The sequence below is a fragment of the Medicago truncatula genome, chromosome 3 (assembly GCF_003473485.1).
Source record: "Medicago truncatula cultivar Jemalong A17 chromosome 3, MtrunA17r5.0-ANR, whole genome shotgun sequence".
Taxonomy (NCBI): Eukaryota; Viridiplantae; Streptophyta; class Magnoliopsida; order Fabales; family Fabaceae; genus Medicago; species Medicago truncatula.
Window position 1 is genome coordinate 45,681,298 of NC_053044.1, and position 24,687 is coordinate 45,705,984.

The 24,687-nt window shown below is 32.8% G+C and overlaps 4 protein-coding genes and 1 long non-coding RNA gene across 9 annotated transcripts; 3 read left to right on the forward strand and 2 right to left on the reverse strand.

Annotated features, from left to right (window-relative positions):
* Positions 1 to 662: 662 nt before the first annotated feature.
* On the reverse strand, positions 663 to 4,350 carry LOC11430815 (probable LRR receptor-like serine/threonine-protein kinase At3g47570). Its single transcript, XM_003602299.4, has 2 exons — positions 1,545 to 4,350; positions 663 to 1,328 (listed from the first exon to the last, which is right to left on the reverse strand). Exons 1-2 carry the CDS (start codon positions 4,120 to 4,122, stop codon positions 907 to 909), a joined length of 3,000 nt encoding a protein of 999 aa, XP_003602347.1. The 5' UTR covers positions 4,123 to 4,350; the 3' UTR covers positions 663 to 906.
* A 1,389-nt stretch (positions 4,351 to 5,739) lies between these two features.
* Positions 5,740 to 6,374, forward strand: LOC25489788 (uncharacterized). The gene is made up of 2 exons (XR_003010024.2): positions 5,740 to 5,922; positions 6,018 to 6,374. It is a non-coding gene; the product is annotated as an uncharacterized lncRNA (long non-coding RNA).
* A 4,451-nt stretch (positions 6,375 to 10,825) lies between these two features.
* LOC11421664 (myb-like protein X) lies at positions 10,826 to 15,193 on the forward strand. Of its 5 annotated transcripts, none has more exons than XM_039831683.1 (5): positions 10,826 to 13,086; positions 13,355 to 13,421; positions 13,709 to 13,861; positions 14,009 to 14,073; positions 14,481 to 15,193. In XM_039831683.1, the coding sequence occupies exon 1, from the start codon at positions 11,331 to 11,333 to the stop codon at positions 12,501 to 12,503; it is 1,173 nt and encodes a 390-aa protein (XP_039687617.1). In that variant the 5' UTR covers positions 10,826 to 11,330; the 3' UTR covers positions 12,504 to 13,086; positions 13,355 to 13,421; positions 13,709 to 13,861; positions 14,009 to 14,073; positions 14,481 to 15,193. The 5 variants fall into 5 exon arrangements, with proteins under 5 accessions (XP_039687617.1, XP_039687618.1, XP_039687619.1 ...); XM_039831684.1 differs by lacking the exon at positions 13,709 to 13,861 and having other exon boundaries at positions 14,481 to 14,599; positions 14,694 to 15,193; XM_039831685.1 differs by lacking the exon at positions 13,709 to 13,861 and having other exon boundaries at positions 14,481 to 14,599; positions 14,745 to 15,193.
* A 627-nt stretch (positions 15,194 to 15,820) lies between these two features.
* LOC11419465 (small heat shock protein, chloroplastic) lies at positions 15,821 to 17,258 on the forward strand. Its single transcript, XM_003602303.4, has 2 exons — positions 15,821 to 16,272; positions 16,682 to 17,258. Exons 1-2 carry the CDS (start codon positions 15,981 to 15,983, stop codon positions 17,095 to 17,097), a joined length of 708 nt encoding a protein of 235 aa, XP_003602351.1. The 5' UTR covers positions 15,821 to 15,980; the 3' UTR covers positions 17,098 to 17,258.
* Positions 17,259 to 17,984: 726 nt separating this feature from the next.
* Positions 17,985 to 18,754, reverse strand: LOC11437933 (uncharacterized). The gene has a single exon (XM_003602305.4). It carries the CDS (start codon positions 18,633 to 18,635, stop codon positions 18,210 to 18,212), a length of 426 nt encoding a protein of 141 aa, XP_003602353.1. The 5' UTR covers positions 18,636 to 18,754; the 3' UTR covers positions 17,985 to 18,209.
* Between the last annotated feature and the right edge of the window lie 5,933 nt (positions 18,755 to 24,687).

A 24,687-nucleotide genomic window follows, 5' to 3' on the forward strand; every position in this document is an offset into this window, starting at 1 on the left:
ACTCAATATTGTATTCAAGAGTGAACTTTTGGGCTGGTTCAAGCCCAATACCACCTCTTTAGGCTATAAGCTTCACATCATCACCTGTCAAGGTATGTCTCGTTCTAAACCCAATCATATACTAATTTGAGTGTCGGAGTGTTTTCAGGAACACCCTACCAGCTGGCAACATCTCTGCCGTGGATTCCAGCTGAATGCCACTGTTCTCAGGCATTTATCCCACCGATCCACCATCAATATGAGCTCCGTCGTCTTCCTTGATAATATCTGAGTTATGATCAGAACATTTTGCTGACAAAAACTCTAATAAGTTCAAATGTAGTTTTGTTCTCTAAGGATTTTTGGTATTTGTTTTTGTTGTTGTTGCAGTGTAGTTACATCACCTTTGAATAAAATAATTGCATCCAATACCACAAAGTATTCACAGATTTAGAAGTTTCTGCACTGGCATCATCAAACTTTGTTGCATCTTATGAGCTAGCTTGCTGTCTCTCACATGATAAGAATCAGAACAGGTTATGAAATTATCTTATTTTCTTTTCTCTAGTAAAAATACTAAAGAAAAAGTTATTGATTGCTCGAGACAAAGAACCAAGCTATTATACAACTGCATATCCATTCTAATCCAAAAATTCATGGAAAAAAGTGAACTTCGGCAAAAATAAAAGGTAGCTAAATAATAAGAATTAAAATTCAAAACTCATCTTACAATGTTCTTTTCTTATCAATAAGCTATTAGCATGTTTATTTTACATTTTTCACCCCTGAAAAAATTAGCAGAGGAACAAAATTATTTTGTTTGTGAATTTAAATACATCTCATAACTTTTTTGAGATTCCTATTTATGTATAATTTTTTTAAGGGACCACATGAGGCTTATTACAAATAGCAGGCATCAGACCAACTTCACAAGCCTAGTATATACCGCTTAATTTCATGCAATTTTGATAAGGCTTCTCTCATGGTCCACCGATCTTTGGGACGATGTGCTACACATGATAAGCCAACTCTCATTGCAGCAGTTATGCATTCTTCAGCTTTATACATCCAATGTGCTTTACTATCATCACTGTAACTGATGTTGCCAGACTCACTACTATGACTATCACCGCTGGAATTTTGTGTCATATATTCGTAACGGTTAACAAGTCTTTGATCAACAACCTTCAATAATTGCTTTTCATCCATGTCTGATGCAAATCTGTTCATGCTTAATTCCTCTTTGAAAATTTCATTTGTTGGTTTTTTGGCTATGAACATCTCCAATAGTAGGATCCCAAAACTGTACACATCACCACTAGTTGAAGCCTTGCCTCCTAGACCATATTCTGAAACATGGTACCCCAGTATTAGATAGCTATATATATATATAATAGAAGGTAGTGTTGTAAAATAGGGGTGCTATAGCATAGCGGAATTTGAACATCGCGCTATTATTACACAAAACTTGGAACAAACCGCTATTTTTTGCAATTTGTGGTTGATACCACTGGTAGAAGGTAAAAGAAAGTGAAAATAAAAGGAGAATAATCATTAGTAAGTACCTGGCGCGATATAGCCGATCGATCCCTTCAGTTCTAGAGTGCTGTTATGTTTCTCTGATGGATTTTGAGAAAGAAACCTTGCCAATCCAAAATCTGCCACATGTGCAACCATATCCTCATCTAGTAGGACATTGGCAGGTTTCAGATCACAATGGACTATTGGTGGATCACAATCATGGTGCAAGTAGTCCATGGCAGATGCAACATCAATGGCAATGTTTAACCTTTGCAACAAGGTTAGAGAAGATCCTGACTCAAAATCTTCCGGGTATAAACTCATCTCCAAATTACCATTAGGCATGAATTGCAAAACAAGGGCCTTAAAATCATCCCCCTTGTAGTCAGTGCTGGAGCAAGAAGTGATCACCTTTACCAGATTCCGATGCCTAACATTTTTCAAAGCTTCACATTCTGCACTAAAACTCTGAGAGGCTTTGCTTTGTTGCAGGTCAAGAACTTTAACAGCAAGTGTAGTTGTTTGACTTTCAAAAGTGCTTATGTTGAACACACCTTTGTAAACAGATCCAAACCCTCCTTTTCCAACCAAGTTTGTAGCTGAAAAGTTGTTTGTAGCAAGCTTAATATCACCATAGGATATATTTTGAGTCAACCCCAATAGAGTGGTTGATGACAAAATTGTTTTCTCCTCCTTGCGCTTCTTCTTGGAGAACATAAGTAGCCACAGCAGATAGAGCATTGACGTGAATAAAACAGTACCGCCTGTAATTGCTAGTATGACAGGGACTAAATTGTTTTTCTTACCTGTGAGACACGATGTGACTCCTAACGTGTGCATAACTTCATTGTTAAGGCCACATAGTTTGTTGTTACCTTGGATATCAACCTGGCTTAGGTTCATAAAAACGCCTTCCATAGGAACTTCCCCTTCCAATTTGTTGAAGGACAAATTTAATTTCATCATATACTCAAGCTTTTCTAAACTCACGGGAATTGAACCAGTGAGATTGTTTGATGATAGATCTAAAGTCACAAGGGATGCTAAATCACCTAGACTATTTGGAATTGAGCCACTAAAATTGTTTCTTGCCATCACTAGTGTTTTCAATCCGTCAACTTCGATTTTAGGAATGTTCCCTGACAGCATGTTGTCTGAAACAACCATGGCCACTAGCTGCTCCATCTTGAACGAAGGAGGAAGCGAACCATTCAGAGAATTTCCATGTAAGTATAAAGTTGTCAAGCTAGAGAGTTGAAAAATCTCCATTGGTATGACACCAACAAGCTTATTCATTTGCAAGTCCAGATAATTCAATCTCTTGCATTGTCCTATACTCGCGTGAATTTTACCTGAGAACTGGTTGTTTCCTATTCCAAGAGTAATCAGATTTGAAAAATTGCCAAATATGTCTGGAATTTCACCAGACAATTTATTTTGGTGTATCAAAAGCTGCACCAATTTCTTGAGTGTTCCTAATTCTAATGGTAACTCTCCTGTGAAATAATTCTGTTCAAAAGAGAAGGATATGAGATTTTGAAACTTCTTCATTCCATGAGGAATGCTTCCATTTAGCTGATTATTAGCAACACAAAACTGTTGTAGATTGCTTGAAAGATAATCAACCGAACTTGGAAGTTCCCCGGTCAAGTTGTTATCATTGACCATAAGAATTTGTAACTGAGTTGAGTTTCGAAGGGAATCAAAGAACTGAAAATTCAATGATGTAGTGGAAGTGAGATTATTCTTACTGAGATACAAATGAGTGAGGTTTTTCAAGTTGTTGAAAAGAGGCATTGGCCCATGAAACCTATTGTTAGAAAGATCAATAATTTGAAGATGTGATGAATTGGATATGGAACTAGGGATTACCCCTTCAAATCTATTGGTTGCCAAAGCAAGTGTCCCTATATTCGGAAAAGCTTCGCCGAAATTTTGTGGCAACTCGCCTGATAGATTGTTCTGTGTGAGGGATAAGAAAACTAAGGAAGATAAGTTGAAGATAGAAGTAGGAAGCTTGCCGGTGAAGTTATTCTCTGAGAGTTGAAGTCTTGAAAGATTGTGGAGATTGCCCAATTCACTTGGAATTTCACCCTCAAGCATGTTCCTTGCCATGGAAAGATTCTTGAGAGATAAGAGATTGCCAAAGGTTGAAGGAATTTGACCTGTGAGATTATTGACAGAAAAGTCTAAACTCTGTAGATTATGGAGTTGACCCAATTGTGGTGGAAGTGTGCCATTGAGATCGTTCATAGCTAATTGAATGACATTGAGGAGTGAGAGATGAGAAAATTGGAATGGAATTTGGCCATGAAAAGTGTTATTGGAAAGGTCAAGTGAATGAAGGTAAGTGAGGTTGGAGAGGTTAGGGGGTAGTTTACCAGAGAGTTTAAGTCCTGATAAGGTTAGAGATTGAACTCTTTCATCAACTTTGGAACAGTTGACACCATACCAGGTACAATGATTAGAATCTTGTTTCCAACTGGACAAAGCATTGTTTGGATCAGTTACTTGTAATTTGAATGATAGAAGAATATCTTTGTCAGTGTTATTGCTGCAAATGATGCCATGAAAATTATGAAGTGTGATGCATAGGAACAAAATAAGTCGTATATGGATCATTGTAGCTTAGGAGGTAAAGTAATAATGTGGCGTTACACTTTAATGTATAGCTCAATGTGCTTGCAGGTATTTATCAAATTATTATAACTGAAATTCTGGTTTTTTAGTAGTAGTTGGAAAAGAACTGGTCATGGTATGAACGTTGTATATTCAACACAAACAGGCAAGATGATGATTTTTTGTTTTTGACCTTTCAACTGTTGTATACATTTGTAGGCCAATATGTAACATCTATCCTTTGACAAAAAACACAAATGATCAATACACATATTAAAGTAGGCTGTGTTGTTGGTTGGAGACTTGGCACCTCCACAGAAAAGTCATGCAATCACTTTTACCAAAAAAGATACACAAATATCAACACCCGTGTTAATTAATTTCTTTGCTTTGACCCTAAAGTTTACACAACTTGTGCATGGTTTGACTTTGAGATTGATTTCATATATCCCTTCCCTTCCAAAATAAGTGGCATAGTTTTACATACACTGCTCACGCATCGAACTTTCAGCATACTTTTTCACTATTATATAAAAATGAGCTTGTTGAATTTGTTTTGATGAATATTTTTAAAATACTAAATTTTTATAATTTTTGCTAATATATAATTAAAATTATAAAAAGTTGCAATGTCATGTGTAAAACCATCAACAATATCACTTATTTTGGAACGGAGGGAGTATTAGCTATAGTAGTATTACACGCACACTTGCACGCAGATTTAAATAAATATCCACCCCTAATTATAAGCACTAATTGTGAGAGAAAATTTGTCCCTAAATAGATCTATTTATTACTCCCTCCGGTCCCATTTACAAGAAAAAATTAATTTTTTAGATACATTGAATAATGTATGTATCTAGTCAATAACCTAAACTAAATACATAAATTATTTAATGTATCAAAAAAGTAAATTGTTTTTTGTAAATAAGACCGGAGGGAGTACTACATCCCTAAATATAAGATCTTTTTACAAATTTATTCTCATAAAAAGGGACAATTTTTTTTCTTCTCAAAATGATCTTATAATTAAGGACACATGTAATATTTTTTTTTTCAAACACAACCCTAATTAATATCCTTTTTCTAGAATATAAAAAGTCAATTATAAATACATTCATACAAATGGTAATTTAGTCTAGTTGTACGTAAAATGTATACATTAATTACACTATCAATATTTTTATGGTTATGCTAACAAGTGTCCTAAAGACATTGTTTAAGGAATCTATTATAAGAAATTTTATCTTGAAAACATAAATCTAACATATTTAAAAGTAATATTACACAAGTTTGTATACAAAAGTTAATACTTTTAGTTGCTTAAGCAATATCTCGTTATATATACGTATAGAAGAAGGTATATATAGTCTCTGTGAACTTTGCTCAATTGGTAGGGATATTGCATAATATATCACTTCTTTCACATTTAAAATGTGTGATCATCAATCATTAGACTACTTGATAAAAAAGGAAGAAGATATATGTATGAATTATTATTATTATTTTTTGTAAAAATTATAATTAGTCAGCACACGCTTGTAAACATCTCTGCTTCTCTATGAACTTTTCAAAAAAAAAAAAAAACTGTTTCTCTATAAATACCTGGTCCTAAGTGATATATTATGATCATCCCAAACTTGCAATTAACTACATCTATAGATTACTAGTTTTTGTTAGAAATGACTTCTCTCTTCAGTGCCTCCAATAATAATATGAAGTCATTTGTTGCTCTCTTGGCAATACTTTTATTACTCGTGTCATCTATCATGGGTATTGCTGCCCAATCCAATTTCAAACACGGTATATACCTTGTTGTTGTTTTTATATCATGATCTCTTATTTTTCTTCTTGTTTCATAAAATTATATTCACTTATCTTTTTTATATATGGCGCAGGGCGAAAACTTTTCCAACAATACTCTGCACCCTCTTATGGTTCATTCCCTGGTGGTGGAGGATATAAATATCCATGAAATTATTAGCTCCATGGTGGAGAAAATAATCACTCCCAACTGCTATGTGCCTAAACTGGAGCTGCTAATTAGTACTCAATATATAGCTTATATGAATTCTTTCAAAATAAGGAGTTATACAAATTATTTGTATCTTATTTGGCATTGTACTATTAGAATAAGGAGTTTTATTTTTGTTGTTGTTAATCCTCCGGTTTGTATGTATGGTAATATGACCCTCTTAACCCAAGGGAAATTTAAAATATAAAAGCATCTGCCGGTTAAGATTTTTCATTGCCCAGTATGCGAGATTTCTTTTTTTTTTTTTGGTATTGTCAAGGAAAGCATCTGCATATTAAGATTATTTTTTTTTACCGACATTAAGAATTTTGATAAAATTAAGACCAAAAAAAAAAGAATTTTGATAAATCTATTCTTCTATAACATAACGTAATAGTACATAGAGGGATACAAATTTTTGGGCTGAATTTTTTCTTTGGTAAAAAATACCCTTAAATAAAACTTACTCATATTTTCAATAAAATTAAATTAACATAATCTTATGCTGTCTGTGTCTTTGAGAAAGATAAGATTTATTATAATTTGAAAGTCACAAACATCAATATCCTATAATTTTAATCAAAATTAAAAAAAAAAAACATTTTTATAATTTACACGTGTTTACACGATAAATTAGAAAAGCGGGCAGGTGCATGGAGTAAAAAACATAGGAGCAAAATGATCCGTATATGAATCATGTGATTGAGGAGGTAAAGTAAAAATGATGCGTTAGACTTCCATGCACAGCTCAATGGAGAAGCAGGTAATATTTATAGCAGGTAATATTTAATGCTGCCTCAGGACTTTGATTATAGCAGGAAGAACTTGGTGTTTAATTGTGAATGTTAGTCTCGTCAACTATAAAAGAGTTCAACGTTGAATATATAATAAATTTGATTCATATTTTCAATGTCCTCAAATTATAAGTGAAAATATTGTGTCACCATATTTTCGTGGTTCGACAATAAACAAGTTTAATATTGAATATATAAAAAGTTTTTTTTTTTTTTTTACAAATAAATATATAAGAAAGATAACTTTTATTTTTAATGCCTTAAAATTTTAAATAAAATTATAAAGTTATGATCTTTGTAATTTTAGATCATTAATTTATTGTATCTCGTTGAGCCACAACAATTTGCTTGAGAAAAGTCATGGTAATTTTAGACCAACACACTCAAGTTGAAGACTTTTATGTTGTATTGACCTTTTCAACTTAAAAGTGACATAATCTACAACTCATCCTCGTTTACTTTTATTAGGCTAACATCATCAAACTTTGACAAAAAATACAAATCACGATCAACAAATATATCAGTTCATTTGCTTTGACCTTAAAGTTTACAGCAATGTATGTATGGTTTGAGATTGATTTCATCTTTGAGCAATATTAGTCATACCTTGTGTTGTTGACATTGCCAAGCTAGCTTGTTTTATTTGGTCCAATGCTCTTTTTCTCATGTCAAAAATCATACAACAAGCTCTTCAACCATATTGCATTTTACTCATTCAAAAACGATGTGTGATTTAACAACTCACACTTAAAATCAAAATAAATGAGTATAAGTTGTTTAAAAAGAAGAAAAGTTGTTTGAGAAAAAAAAATTTCAATTTTATATGATGTTTTACAATTTCAATTAAGTATTACTTAATTTTAACTAGTAACAATTTTTTAACAATTTTTTTGTTACTATGATATAGATATGGAGTTTCCGTCGTTGTTTAATAGTGACTAATCTCGGACAAGAAACTTGTGACGCACATAAGATGGACTATCTTCTTCCAACCAAATTTTTTCTATACGTATGACTCAAGAATCAAACTCTTGTCCACGTACTTAAACGGTTCTAGTACTATATCACTTCATTAATCTATTGTTGATCTAGTAACATATTTTTATCAAACGTGGCGTGTCGATCTCTTTTGTCCTAAACCACTAGTATGTTGTATCTTGTTGATTTAGATAAATTTCAATCAATTCTTATAAACATTCATTTGATCGTCGTGCCTAGACGCGACATGTCGTCGTGCCTAGGCGCCACATACATGGCGAAACACAGTCCTGCTTTGCTTGACTAAACTCATAGCAATTTTAGACAAACACACAAGTTGGAGATTTTTTGTTGCATTGACCTTTTCAAATTAAAAGCGAGATAAATATATACAACTCGTTGATCACTCGTTTTAGGCCAACATCATCTAACTTGGACAAAAAAATACAAATCACGATCAACACACATTACAATTTCTTTACTTTTGACCCTGAAGTTTACAACAATGTATGTATGGTTTGAGATTAGTTTAATCTGTTAGCAATATTAGTCGTACCTTCTGCTGTTGACTTTCCAACTAGTTTGTTTTTATGATTGGCTATTTGGTCCAATAGTATGATTCATTGCGTTTTTAAACGGTTCAATTATATGAGTAGTTGTTGACACAGTTTATTTAGAACTTTTATTTAATTCCATGTGACATGCTATATCCCATTGATTAATTACTCGGGTCACTGTTAATTGTAATGTATTTGAGGAAGAATTAGTCAGCTATGGAATGATCACACGCTTCCAAACATCATGTTTCTCTATAAATACATATTCTTCAAGTGATATTATGTACTTCTCATCCTAAACTTGCAATTAAACTACATACTGCATACATAGATTTTATTTTTTTGCTAGAAATGGCGCCTATCTTCAATGCCTCCAAATTGAAGTCATTTGTTAATCATTTAGCATTACTTTTATTACTTATCATGTCCTCTATGATTGTTAGTTCTGCCCAATCCAATTTCAAACACGGTATGTTGCTCGTTTGATATATAATACTCTATCCATTCTAAAATAAGTGACTAATTTGATTGTGTGTACTTTTTACCTAACCTATTTTAACATGTGAAGCTCCAATACTTCAAAATAGATGACGTATTATATCCCCTGCGTATCCTGCACCGATACCTGCCCGATACTTCCTGATACGTATCAGAAGAGTATCCGAAAATTAAATTTTATTTTTAAAAAAAATAATTATCCGATACGTATCAGGAGAGTATCCGATAATTATCCTGCACCAATACCTGCCCCAATACTTCCCAATTAATGTTAATTAAAATAACTTAACTCTTGAGTATATTGCTTCTTTTTTGAATCGATATAGTATAGCACTAACAATATTCCTTTTGGATATAGTATAACATTTATATAGAAAACAGCCTATGATTTATTTTGTTTGTTAATATATTTGGATATTAAAAAGGCTTAATTGCACTTTTGGACCTCTATCTTTCCAAAAGTTGCGGTTATGGATCCCTAACTAATTTAAATACAAAACAGCCCCCTATGTTTTGATTCTTTGGCAGTTTTGGACCCCCAAGGCAAAAAAAAAAAAATATTGACACGTGGCACCTCACTTAGGGTGTCACGTCAGCGCTGACCGAGTCAACAATGGACTGGGGGTCCAAAACTGCCAAAGAATCAAAACATAGGGGGCTGTTTTGTATTTAAATTAGTTAGGGGTCCATAACCGCAACTTTTGGAAAGATAGGGGTCCAAAAGTGCAATTAAGCCTATTAAAAAAATGGTTATAATTATATTATACATTAAATTTTATAATTTTTTATTAACGTATCTCAGCCGTATCGTATCTTGATTTTTGAAATTTTCTCGTATCGACGTATCGGTGCAGTATCGTATCCGTATCATATCTCGTATCCAGGCTTCACAGATTTTAACCATATTTTTCTACTAATTAATAAAGATAAGTGGGATATGTGGTTGTTGGATTTTTGTCCATGAATAATTTTTTAATGATAAGTGAGAGTAATTTAAAAGTTGTGATAATCATACATACATGGATTCAAAATATAACAATATACATATATGCATATTCGAGACTTCTTGTAATCATGTCCCTATTTTGAATATGAGGCTGATCATTGATGATTTCTATAAATGAATCCATGTTTTATATGATACTCTCTTTGGTTTATTTTTTCCTCTTCTTGTTTCATTAAATCATTGACTTAATTTTATATATGGTGCAGGGAGAAAACTATTCCAAGAAGATGTACCCGCTTATGGTGGATATCCTGGTGGTGGAGGATATACACCATGAAATTAGCGTGCCTAAACCGGTGGTGTGATATCTGAGTCAAAATAAAAGTACTTGCAACATTTCTAAATAAGGAGTTTGTACAAATTATATGTATCGTATTTGGCAGTACTATTAGAATTATATGGCATGTCCAAACCATATGTAAAATTACTGGAGCTTTTTTTTTTTATATATATATTTTATATTAAAAAAAAGAGCTGTTTTGTAGCAGGAATAATTTTTATTTGTTTATTGAAAACAAATAAAAATTGGAAACAACACTGTATACGATAATTTTTATTTGTTTATTGATTTTTTTTGAGTAATTGGTTTATTGAAAACTTGGAACGTTCTATAATCATAAGACTTTTTTAGAACAATAAAAAATGGGACATATATATTAATCTCCAAAGTACAACGTGTCCAGAGACCCCAAATAATTATAGTGATGCAAAGCCAAAGTTATTAGCTCAATTTCCAAACATGTCATGGGACTTGACCATCAAAAATTAAAATCGTAGACAAAAATGACATTATCAGCTTTTAATCACTAAAGAGAGTACCGCTTTATTTTATCCAACAACTGATATACCTATATTGTTAAACAACTTTTGATTACGGTCATTTCATATGATACACGCCAAACAAGCTGTATAAAAGAACGCCTTGCTTGCAAACCACCTGACTGAAAAAAGTCTCGATGTCACCGCACCCTGACAAACAAGCAGCCGCGGCTCCAGAAAGAATACCACGATGCATTCTAAGTAACAAAATTTGGTTCAAAATGTAACAAATGAAATCACCTGAATTCTCCTTTCCCTTTCCAAACTCACTCTCTCACTATCAGTAAAATGGAAGAACAACAAGTCTCACACTTGAAATCCTCGCAACGGCGAAACCCACCAATTCGAACCTGGATCCACCATCAAAATCGGTCGGGTCATACGCGGCAACAACCTCCCCATCAAAGATCCAGGTATTTCCACCAAACACCTCACTATCCATTTCGATTCGTCCTGTAATTGGATTCTCACATATCTCGATTCCTCAAACGGCACCGTTTTAGATAACAAACCCGTTCCTCCAAATACCCCTTTTCATCTCACCTATGCTTCCACCATTAAGATCGGTGAAGTCACTTCCATCCGAGTCAATTTCATCAACTGTTAAATTTAGGGTTCATGAAGATGGAATGTTGAATGGTGATTATGAATCTGGTGGAATTGTAGATCGACCTCAACCGATGAAGGTTACGAGGAATACGCGGAGCAGGAACGTTGTTTCTGATTCTACTCATGTGTATTTGGATGCTGCTGTAGAATCTAAGAATGTGAGGGTGTCGAGGAATTCGAAGAATAAGAAGAATGCAGTTGAGATTTGTGATAATGGGGATATGGAGGGTGTGGAAGAAGTGAAGAAGAATGTGAGGGTGACAAGGAATTCGAAGAACAAGAAGAATACAGTTGAGGTTTGTGATTCGAGTAATGGGGATTTGGAGGGTGTCAAAGAGAAGGTGGAGGAAGTGAAGAAGAATGTGAGGGTGACAAGGAATTTGAGGAATAAGATGAATAAAATGGGGACTTCTGAATTGAGTGTTGGGGATTTCGATGGTGTGAAGGAGCCGAGGAATGTGAGGATGACAAGGAACATGAAGAATAAAGGGGTTGTGATTGGGGAAGATTTGAGCTTGGGGGATGGAGTGGAGAATGTTGAGAATAAGAAAACGAGGGGTGGTGCTAAGGGGAAGAGGAAATTGCGGGAAGAGATTGTTGGTGATGGAGATGGTAAAGAGAATTGTCATGATGCTCAAGAAACGGAGAAATTGGAGGAAGAGTGTGTTGGTGATGGAGATGGTAATAAAAAGGACAAGTTACCAGAAGGGCATGTTGGTGATGGAGAAGATAAAGAAAAGAACAAGTTAACAGAAGAGCACGTTGATGATGGAGAAGATAAAAAAAAGGAGAAATTACAGGAAGAGTGTGTTGCTGGTGAAGAAGATAAAGAGAAGGAGAAATCACAGGAAGAGTGTGTTGGTGATGGAGATGGTAAAGAGAATTGTGATGTGAATGAAAAGGAGAATTTGATTGGGGATGAGAATTGGCCTGATTTGGAGAAGATTAGTTTAGGTGAGTGGTTTGATTTCTTGGAAGTTTGTTTGCCGAAACAGATACATGATGAAACGAAAGAGATCATTGATTCCATGAGACAAAAAGCCGAGGGACTCCGCGAGTACGTCATAATGTATCAGAATCAGCAAGCTGGAACTGCCACTGAATGCTAGTATATGTAGTTAACTGATAGTTATTTCAGCATTAGCACCAATGTTGTCAGATAGTTAGATTTTGTTAACTGAATGACTTTTTAGTTAGCACTCTTTTGTTACTCTCTCCAGAATATATTGTTTGTACCTCTATTATTGCTTTTAGTGAAGTAACTGAAATTTACAGAAACTATTGTTTTCTCCCTTACATCTTTCAATGCTGATTCTCCTTGTCAATAACAATTTTACATCCTTGTTGGTGTTACAAGTTTGGTTCACTTTTTAGTTTGTATTATTACGAGTGTACACTAACATAAAGCATGGTCTCGATCAATTTAACTTGAATTCAACTGCTGTAGCCTCTTAGAATAGGTAAACTGATCATATAGATCGATAGTGTGATTGGTGGTAAGTTTCAAGCATTTGGGGTTCCATTTCTCTCTAATTTGCTTGCTGGGTTCTGTTTCTAAATCATTTCAGCCATCCACAATCTTCTTTCATGATTGTGTTGCTTGATTTGTGATCAATCTATTATAGTGATAAGTTCAAAGGAGAATCGTGAGATTGAGAGTGAGAAGAGAATCCCGCATCAAAGAAAGTTAAGGTAATGATTGATTAATGATTCGTTATATTTTGCTTGCTATAGATACATAGATGAATAAATTCGGTGGCTTGCCTTCATTTGATTTTGCTTGCTGTTGAAATTTTGGATCAAGAATTTGAAAACTGTCTTCATATGTTTTACACCTACACACATACTTTGAGTATAATTTTCATTTGTTTCAATAGAGAAATAAATCGACATGGTAATAAAAGATTAGGTTGTTTTTAAGATGATTAAGTTTTCTTTTGGGCATGTGTATGGACTGCAGAAAAATTGTGGGCGTGTGATGCACAAGGCTTTTGCAATATGACAACATATGGAAGAAATGTTCGGAGGTAATTCAAGGATTGATGAAGAGAATTTGTGGCTAAAATATCATTGTTATTTGCTTTTTGTTTTTGAGCAAACTATTGGATTGTTAAGGAACCGTATGATAATGCTGAGTTTAGTATGTTTTGATATTGATACTCTAGAGATATAGATAATTAAATTTGGTTTCTTCCTCACATAATGTGAGTCACATTGCTTTACTTTTTGTATGGTTACCATTTAACAAAGGTTATTATATGTCAAATGCTCTAACTATCTATTCTCAACACTATCTTATTATTTCCTTTTTCAGGTTTTCTATATGGGCTCAGGCTCATTGTGTTACCAATCTGTTAACTCGATTTGCTTCGGCTACATTGGTGTGCTATCATAAAAGCTAGAACATGAGATATTTTTTAAGTGATGCATGCCTCAATTGCAGGGTTTATGTTAGTTTTAATAGTTTGTAAGTTGTTTGTATGTGTGATCCTTTTGTCCGTGTTAGCATAAATAATATATGAAAATTAGATATTTGTTTTAATTTTGAAGTTTATATTGGTTGAAATGACGATAAAGCATAACATGGGAGCTTCATTGCGTGTGATTTTGACAGGTTCAATTGTATTGGAGCAGCTCAAATACGTCAAGCATCTGTATCAAATTCGAAATCTCACTTAGGTATAGCGTTTTTCTCTTGCCTATATTCCCTATTTTGTGATATCACAAAATTTGACCGAATTCAGTCCCATTTTCTTCCAGATTTTCAGGTTGTCTCTTATCCATGCATTCATATCCTGTAACTTGGTTTTCTTTTTATGGATTTTGGTTGAGTACTTATTTGTGTGGATTTATTGTTCCCAGGCTTGCTAATATTGTTTTGTGAAATGTAATTTTGGTTGCTGTCTGTTTTCTATGGCTATTGTTTTTCATATCCTCTCAAGGTGAGAGGAAGGAACTATAGTGCCTTCCTCTTATTTGGAGTTATCTTCTTTTTGACGACAAAAACTCTGATATTCTAAAATACAATACATTTATTATGTGAAACTTTATGCAGTTAATTTGATTTTACAAACCATTGTTGTCAGTTTATTGCATGCTGCTCCCATCACATAAATAAGGGTCTGGAAGGTCAAATACAAACCTCAATTGTAAATGCTACATATTATGCAAGAGCAGCACATTCATTCAATTTGAGCAGCATGAGGTTAGTATCAAACTCTTACTCTTTCGACATGCATATCAAATAGTTTGAAGCTTTCTATTTATAGTTTGAAACTCTTATTCTTCCAAAACACAAGCTAAGGTTAAAAGTAGGTGTTCCAATTATGATGTTGAGGAATATTGACCAGACACTGGGGCTATGTAATGGAACACAACCGGTCATTACAAAAATGGAGACATATGTTATAGAGGCACAAGTTATATCATGGAGGCATATTGGTCATAAAGTTTTCATCCCACAATTGTCATTGACGCCATCAGATGAGAGGATTCCTTTTAATTTTCAGCGTCGACAATTTTCGTTATCTGTTTCGTTTGCCATGACCATTAACAAGAGCCAAGGACAATCCCTTAATCATGTTGGGGTATATCTTCTGCATTCAGTGTTTTCTCATGCTCAGTTATATGTTGCCATGTCCAGAGTTACTTCAAGAAATTGGTTGAAGATATTGTTGATTGATGAAGAAGGCGATGATATAGATGTAACCTCTAACGTAGTTTACAAAGAGGTGTTCGAAATGTTTATCCTCTTATATTGTAATGAAGTTGACATATATTTTATGGCGTTTTTATTGAATGTCTTTCATTTAAAACAAAGTCCATATGTTGCCTCAACATGAATCTCATTAACCCGTGCTATCCTAGTTTCTTCTAAATGAAATCATCACTAGTAAAATGGTTCATCGTATATTTAAATTAAAATATGATCAGTTTTTATTGACAAAATGAGAAATATACAAATAAAATTAAATGCATATTTGTTGACAGACTCTAACCATGTAACATGCGGTCATAATTGAAATAAGGGTTAAATATGTTTTTGGTTCTTATAAATATACTAACTTTTCATTTAAGTCAATTTTTGTATATTTTTAATGAAATTGTGCATAAATGTGTAGAATATTGTAGAAAAATCTCTTCTAAAAAAAATTAAATTTTTTAATAAAACATCAATTACATATGAATTTTTAACTGCAAAAAATATAAAAATTCATACTTAATTTGTTAAAAAATTCTAATTTTATTTGGAAGATTTTATGTGTAGAATCGAAAATTTGAACAAAGAGTGAACATAACATGATGTGAAATCACTTTCGAAGATCGTTCCCGAAACTATGAGAGTGAGATAAAAACAAAAACATATAGCAAGAGACAAGTGTTGTGTCCAGAACTTTCATATTTTCTCTCAAACTCTCAAGACCCTTCTCCACCTTTCACACCAACTCTATATATTCACAACTCTCACTTCCCACTCCTATCATCAACAATTGCAACTGATTCTATCTAGCAAGCTACTAATCTTTGTTGTTAATTGTTTCATTTCTTCATCCTTTTTCTACTCTACTTTCCTACGTATAATAGCCATGGCTCAAGCAGTGTCATTGTCAACAACTACTTCACCTATGCTTTCCCCAAAAGCAGGGTACTCGGCAGAAACACGTAACAAGACTACTGCACCTTGCATGGCCTCATTTCCATTAAGGAGGCAATTGCCAAAGCTAGGACTAGGAAGGGTGAGAGCTCAAGCTCAAGCTAGTGGTGATAACAAAGACAATTCTGTGGAAGTTCAACATGTTAACAAAGGTGATCAAGGTCATGGTTCCGCTGTAGAGAGAAAGCCTCGTAGAGGTTCCATGGACATGATTTCACCATTTGGTGAGTTTTCATCTCTTTTTTCATCAACACCAAGAATACTAGCAACACATTTTCTCATACCAAATTTAAAATTTATGATTCTTGTTAGATCAGGTGCGCGCGTCTCATATATGTTTGATGAAAAATAAATCTTTAATGTGTGATTCTTGTATTTTTCATTTCAACATTGATCAATGCAATTTTTTCATAGTAGCCTTGCTTGATACTTATATTTTAAATTTTTAAGATGGACTATATGGTTCAATAACATAACAATCATGGAATTTTCTTTTTACGTTTTTAAAATGCTAAGAATAAGTAAAGGAAAGTCCTAATCCAATTTCCCTCATGAAGGAAAAAAATATGTTTGTTGTTTAGAATTAAGTGGTTAATTAAGATTACTAATAACTTATTGTGTGGCCTATTATAGGTTTATTGGACCCATGGTCGCCTATGAGAAGCATGCGTCAAATGTTAGACACAATGGACCGAATCTTCGAAGATACAATGACATTTGGTGGAGGTGAAATCCGTGTACCTTGGGACATCAAAGATGAAGAGAATGAAATTAAAATGCGTTTTGACATGCCTGGTCTTTCCAAGGAAGATGTTAAGGTATCGGTTGAGAATGATGTTCTTGTCATAAAAAGTGACATGCATAAGGAGGAAAGTGGTGAAGAAGATTCTTGGTCAAGAAAGAGTTATAGTTCTTATGATACAAGGCTCAAGCTTCCTGATAACTGTGAGAAGGATAAGGTTAAGGCAGAGTTGAAAAATGGTGTGCTTTATATCACTGTTCCTAAGACCAAAGTTGAACGCAAGGTTATTGACGTTCAAATCCAGTGACATGCGAGGACTTTTTATAGCGTCCTCTTCAACTGGTGTGCTTATATATTTTGCTACCATGTAACAATGTTTTTATTAAGTTAAAAATAAATAAGATACTTTTCTACTTTGCAAATGTCTACTTCTCCTTATATATTTAGGTATGGTTTCTTTGGTATTGATCTTTGTTAGTTTGTTTGAAAGAATTTATGAAAATAATTTATGACATGTTGATAAACTGTTTTAACTTATTTGTATAAGTTCTCTAAACTAGTTTACCAAAATAGCTTATAATTTTATAAGAAAATAATTTAATTAACTCTAAAAAAGAAAAACAATTTAACTTTGTTTTTTTAATGGAAATTTAACTTTGTTTATCTTCTTATAGAAATAGCTTGTTTGTGCTATAAATTGTAAATAAAGTTGCTTGTCAAAACAGAGCCTTAGCATCTATATAATTCTATGATAACAAATGTTGATTGAATTTGGATTAATCAATTATTTTGAAGTTGAGTACAGTTAAAAGGGAAGTTTATGTACACTCATATAACACTATGTTGAACAATAAACTTAAGATTAAAAATCTACAAGATTAAAAATCAATTGCAGACATAAAAGTTTTAAATTTTAACTTTAATCTTTATCTATTTTTTAGGGGACATTTAATTTCAATTTAAAATCATTTTCTTCGGATGAATGAAAGTTTATATGAGTTGAACTTCAAATACTATCAAAGACGGATTTTAAAGCTCATAGATAGAGCGTTAACATGGTATTTACCGATTAACCACCAAAAAGAGCACTACGCTAACTGCAGAAATTGAACTTTCGCTTGCATAGGCTATAAGTCAACTTCTTACCAACCGAATAAGACAAAGTCGATTTCTATCTGTGAGCACTCAAACATGTCAAAATGAATTATACAATACTACAATATCTGTAAACTGCATATTGTATCTAAGTCATTATTTCATATCAGGTTATATTTCTGCCTTTACATTAATTTCTTTCAGTGAGTCCTTAATTATATAACCGAAAACAAAACCTTAAAATCTACCACATTAAGACAGGATGAAAGCTAGGAAACCAAAGGTTGAAACAAACAACCAGAAGAAAATAAATAGTTATATAAGTTACTCGTTTTCTTCGGGTATAGAATCCAATATTGGCTTCCGATCACATGTCAAACTAACACCATCTGTTTTAACAACTGATAATAGTTCCTGTAATGACATTTCTTTGGTCACTAACTGTTGAAGCTGCTGTTTCGTTATTAAAACTTTGATCCTCTTTGTCTTTGTCCCACCACCACCTTGTTCTTCTGCCTCTTTGTTATGTGGAATCAAGTAGTACAATTTTCCACCCTTCAATTCATGATCTTGTGATAGAGTTTCTGTTGCATTCTTCGAATCAACAATAGCAGCATTAGTAGGAAAATTTATCAAAATGTCTTTCACATGGATTGGTGAACTAAACTCTAGTATCTTACCATCTTCTTTGACAACTTTAACATGTTTTCTCATGGTACATGCTATGATGCAAGATGATCCATTACCCATTTTTGTTGAAACAATACCAACTATAGATCATAGAGATAATAATAAAATGGAAGGAGTTTAATGAGTATGGGACAGAGAGAAAAGGAGAATGTAAGTTATGTAAGATTTAAGGGAAAGGAAGATATATAGTGACTAGTGTGGTAGGTCTTTTTTATAAAAATGGAAGGGTTTGTTTCGTGTGGAGTGGAGTAGAATGCTGTTTTTCCGTGAAGTGTAAAACTTGTGGAGTGGGGAAAGAATGATAATAAGAGAAAGAGAAAATCTAAGTTGTGCACGTTACATCTAGATTATCTGATCAAAATTAGACGATTTAGATTTAAGTTTGGTATTTTAGATATTTTTAAAAAATAAAAGTTTGTATTAAAATTTAGAGCGTTCGATTTTGATCGAATAGTCTAGATTCGTTGAATACAATGCATGGTATCCAAATTGAATGAGAGAGTATATGTGTGAATTGAAAATGAATTATTGTCCATGCGCATGTAATAAGAGGTCGGTTTAGTGGAAAGTGGCAAAATTGCATTTGCTCATTTTACCTAGTATTTTTTAAAGCACCTTTTAGACCAAGATACAACTTTACTCTTGTGACCATATGATATGATAAGGTGGGTGTGCAGCTAGGCTTTGCTTTTGAACTAAACTATCAAATATCAATGTCCCAATTTGGTGTAGCACAAAAAAAAAAAGACTTCAACAATCAGATGAAGACATGAAGTTGAGAGAGATATTTTTGTTCCTTTCATATTCATATGAAATATCTTAGTTTTGATTCTATCAAAAAAAAGATATCTTAATGTTGGACCATATATATTGCATTTTGTTTATTATTTTTTTTGGGCATGCGTCAGTTCATAGTTTTGTGACGTCAAAGACAATTAAATAAAAAGAATGGTTTCATAGACACAATAAGCAAAACACAACAAAAGTGATGCAACAACAAGAATGGAGGTTTTCAGTAGGAAGGAAAAGAGAAATTGGATTGGATAGTTGAATGAGAAGAGATTAAGATTAATTATTATGTGTCATGCTGAGGACAAATGAAGTTGATCATCTAATATGGTTCAGGTAATATAAGGCCTAAGAGTTTAGGTAGTAGGTTTTAGTTTTGTTTGTATTAGATTTTATATTTCAAATTGACATTATTTAACTGGTAACTGCTATTTGGTTATTTCTCTTCAATAAATACTAAATATTACTACCATGTATCTACATTTCATGACTACTACTAAGTTTTAAATCTGAAAATCTGCTATAGTGCAATTGTTATAGGTTTTGATTACCAAGTACGCACTCTCAAAAACCAATATAATTAGACAGTAGGTAGGTTTGGGACCAACAGAAGAATGTCGCTGTCACATTTGCTAAAACATAATTAGACAAAGATCTTCTAAATCCACAAAGTGCTTTAATTTAAATTAGAGAATTCACTCGCAATTTTAGTCTCTTACATTTTTATGAAAGCGACATATTAGTCACTCTGTTGATTTTGACTCATTATAATAAAATGACTAATTTAAATATTAGTTTTTGTGATGAACTGAATTAGACCATACAAAAACTGTGAGGACCAAATTGAGTTTTTATTCTTTAAATTATTTAGAATTTGCTAACTTCCAAGCTTCCTAAGCCCCCCTTCATTTGCCTAAAACAAATGGACCTAACTTTCACCGATGTTCTTATTTTGTTGAGGAATTCACCAAGGATTTTCTTTCTTGTTGTTTCTGTTGTTTGCTCTGTACTTTTTTTTCCCTTGACATGTTTTGTTCCTCTAAATTTTTCTGACAAGGTTTTTATTAAGGTAGATGTTGAATTTTCTTGGTTATTGTGGAGTTTTGGTCTAGTCCCTCCAAATACATTTGTATTTGTATCTTTTTTTATTTTATTTTTATTTTAATAATATTTCTTAAGTATTGCACTTAATAGGGTGGCTGCCAAAGGGTGCAACATAGTTGTTATGTTTTAGTTTGCTGTCTTTGCCCACTATTTTCTGTTAGAAAAAATAATTTAAAGTAATGAACTACTTATACAAAGTTATTATTCATGTATCCTTTTAATTAGACATTTCATATTTCTTTAAAAAGATTATAAATCTTTCTAGCAATAGATATTAAAAAGTCAATCTAGTATACTAAAACTTCGACATACGCAGGAAAAGAATCCCGCCAATTGATATATCATACGTAGTTTTATCATATTTTTAACCCAAAAGACATTTTCAAGTAGCAATAGACAACAATTTCTACTTTATTAAATGACTAAAAGAAGGAATGGAAATAAGAAAGTGTGTCTCCTTACTTAGCCAAATAATTTTTTTTCTCATAAGGATTTTCCAAATCAAAAGTTAGCATCTAATTCTTTGAGATATGTGAATTCATGTAAGAGATTAACCTCTTTCAATAGATATACTTTCATATGCACCGACTATATATCGAACTCACAATAAAATTTACATGAAATTTTCTTATCATCTAAAGTCATCCCATGCAGTTATCATTCCCATCACTGCCAATATAATATTTATCCAGTGTTAGGTTTATTGTACCTTAGGAAATTAGGCCACATGCATGATACATTATTGAGTAATCACTTGCATAAATATATCAATATACTTACAGTAATTCACATGAAAACAATTACCAGTATGTTATGGTGTACTACCGAAAAATCTCCATGTTTTTGAAAGTACAAAATTAGTGATTTTTTTGGATGTGCATACCAAATTTATGTTGGGTGGGAAGGTAGGATACTAGGAATAAAGGGGCATTGGACCCATGTGTTTGTCTTTTCAATTAGGTCTCCTTAAAAAATAAAAATAAATTAGGTCTCCCGCCAGAGGCATCCACAATCCATTCAATCTAGCACCGTGGTCCATACTTTTTATTGCTTGCAAAATTCAAATAATTCCACATGTTTGTCGCAAAGATTCAATTAATATGATTTCAATGTAACCATTTTCTTGGTTAGTTTCCGTGCCATGCCATTGTAGGAGCAACAATTCCACACGCTTTGTTATCTTAGTTTTGCTTTTCACTTTTGTATGATTACATTGGAATTCTCTCCAGCACACAAGCTCTTTCCATTGCAATTAGAGGAAGGAAAAAAAAAAAAATGAGATGATGGAGAGCCAACCCACACGTCAATAGAACATGAAAAAAAATATGTTAGGTCTATAACACTTTTTACATTGAAAATGTATGAAGATTAAAATTACTTTTTACTTTACTTCCATTTTTCCACTTTCATGTGTTTCAAATTATATGTGCTATATCACGTTACGTGAGGGACTGTGTATTATAGTTCTCTACTTAGGCTCCGTCTACGGTGCATGATGTGAATAGGTCATGCACCCGTGAGAGATGTAATGCTAATTATTTTTGTTTTAAGCATCTAATGGTAGCAGTTGGATATATTATAAAGTAATGAACGGTTATGATTGAATTTAAGAATTACCTATTAAAGTGGTATTGTTCGGTAATTCACCTTGTTACTAAGGTGATAATAATATGATAATACAAAAAAAAATTATAAAGCACAGATTATGTATTAGGTGATATTAAGAAATAAACAAACAAATTGTTTCGTTCTTGATAAAAATTTGTTTCATCATACTAATATTTCATTTTATTCTACATTTATCCTTTTTATCAACAAAATTATCTTTAATATATTAATTTAATTTTTATTATTTATTTCGTCTGTTTTTAATTGTCACTTCAAGAATTTTTTTGTCTCAAAATAATTGACACTTACGAATATCAACATCAAATGAAATAATTGTCACTTAAGAATATCAATGTATCATTTTTTTTTGTATTTATATACCCTTATTTATTGAATTTTATCCAAACACAACTACGCTACTTACTAAGACTAACTTTCGTTCTACACGAATTTCATAAGAACTAAGATTCTTATTTATGAGAATCTTACTAAGACTAACTTAATAAGTGCGGCAATGGGGTTGAGCAGGGACGAGTTTTACCTTCACCGTCTCCATGCCCTACTCTCATATACTTACCTTTTACCTTACTCATAAAAATAGTTGTTCAAATAACACAACTCTTATATAAAAGGGGTAATAAATTGATTTTCTACATTTAGGATGGGTTTGGGTATGAATTTGGGGTGGATAAATATATCCTCGTTACCCATCTCATACCCGTGTATTGAAATCGGGAAAAACCCAAACTCATACCCAAACCCAGTCAAACCGGGGAAAACCCGTCAAATTGGGTTTGGTTCAGACGGATGCCCGCAGATATGGATTTTGTTGCCACGCCTATAACTTATGTTATATGATAATCTTCCAAAGAACTAAGATTCTTATCTATGATAATCTTACTAAGATTAACTTTGAAATTTTGGCACGCAGTAGAGATGTTATACACGATGTCAAGACAAGTGTGATGTCAAGAAAGATGTCAAGACATCGTGATAACACAAATAACAATCAACAAATGAAAGTAAATGATGCATAAAGTAATATGGCACCAGTTGTTTGTTAACCCAGTTCGGTGCAACATCACCTACATCTTGGGGCTACCAAGCTGATGTAGTAAATCCGCAAGTGCACGGTTTACCGAAGTAGTAAAAAGAGTATCGTTTCGACAGTGAGTTATGAATTCAATTAACTTTAAATAATGATTAGATTGAGAGTTTGAGATTAAAAAGTTTGGATTTTTAATTGAATGAAAATAATAATAATAATAATAATAAAAGCGCATTGGGATTTATTGGTTCATATGGTGACAAACCCTTCACAAACCAAACCCTAAACCTAGAACTTTATGTTGGACCTACTTTATAAATACAAGTTTCTCTTAAGCCTATCACATCTCCTGTCGGTTTCAGTGAGTGTGTTCCTCTAGCAACCACGCCTATTCTCATGGTTGATTGCTATTAGAATCCTTGAAGAACGAAACTTATTTATTGTCTCAAGGTTTGATAGACTATTCTCATGTTTTGTAGTCCTTGTCTAATTTCACTTGTTCAATATCAAAACTTCTTCTTTTGATGCTTCACTTTGATATTTGTGATGATGAATTAACAAGTATTAACCCTCCGTTGTCGCTTTATGAGTTTGAATATTCTTAATTCATTATAAAAACGGTGAAATTAGATTAGAAATTAAATTTACATAAAATTAGGGTTCGAGGCTTGGTTTGATCAGGATTAGGTCATTAGACTCATCCAACAATCCCAAGACAAAGAAGTCTACTCACTAACGTTCATTGTAGACATAGAGAAGAAGAAGAAGAACATAAAATAAAATAAAGAAAATAAAGATGAACTTTTATTCAAATAAACAATTGTCACTTATTATTTCAGAGAACAAAAGATGATTTGTTGTGGCTGCTAGCTACTCTATTTATAGTTTACAATGACTTAAGACCTAAGAAATATATCACTAGAATGTTCCACAAGAAACCATGGGCTTTTAGGTCAGGAATAAACTAATAGGTAGCTTGTCCATGAAGCAGAAAGCAGCAAAAGGCATCCTGAGAGTTGGCACGACCGTGTGGCTGGTGGCACAGGCCGTGCCAAGCTTCTGACTTGGGGGAGTCATATTTTTGTATTGAATCTTCGTATTTTCAACCCGAATCAGCTTCAAATCCCTTTCTTTTGCTCCAAGACTCAATCTTTAGAATATTTGTTCCTGAAATTAAATAACTTGCAATTGAGGTAAAATAGTTCTAGAAAGAAAATAAAAACAAATAAAATTTAAATAAAATAGACTCGAATAATATATTTAAAACACTAATTATTGACTCATCACAATCCAGGAAGGAAATTCACTATAGTAGTATCAATTCAAAGCATACATAGAAACCCTTGGTCTACTATCTTCTCACTTAATCACTACCAGTGTAATTTCTACCTACGACTCTCCTAGTCCTAGATATGAAATTCCCTACTCAATTCCTCTTACTCACAATCACAGTGATTCCCTACATAAAAACCCTTGATCTACTATCATCTCACTTAAGAATATCAATGTATCAATTCCTCTTACTTCTTAATACCACCTAATAATACACAATATGTGCTTTAT

What these genes read in the sequence shown, in the direction of transcription:
- LOC11430815 (XM_003602299.4), bottom strand. Translation starts at nt 4,122, where the DNA reads ATGATCCATATACGACTTATTTTGTTCCTATGCATCACACTTCATAAT. An exon ending in GATCGGCTATATCGCGCCAG is followed by an intron (nt 1,329 to 1,544) that starts GTACTTACTAAT and finishes ACCATGTTTCAG; the next exon opens with AATATGGTCTAGGAGGCAAG.
- LOC11421664 (XM_039831682.1), top strand. Translation starts at nt 11,331, where the DNA reads ATGCTTCCACCATTAAGATCGGTGAAGTCACTTCCATCCGAGTCAATT.
- LOC11419465 (XM_003602303.4), top strand. Translation starts at nt 15,981, where the DNA reads ATGGCTCAAGCAGTGTCATTGTCAACAACTACTTCACCTATGCTTTCC. An exon ending in GGACATGATTTCACCATTTG is followed by an intron (nt 16,273 to 16,681) that starts GTGAGTTTTCAT and finishes GGCCTATTATAG; the next exon opens with GTTTATTGGACCCATGGTCG.
- LOC11437933 (XM_003602305.4), bottom strand. Translation starts at nt 18,635, where the DNA reads ATGGGTAATGGATCATCTTGCATCATAGCATGTACCATGAGAAAACAT.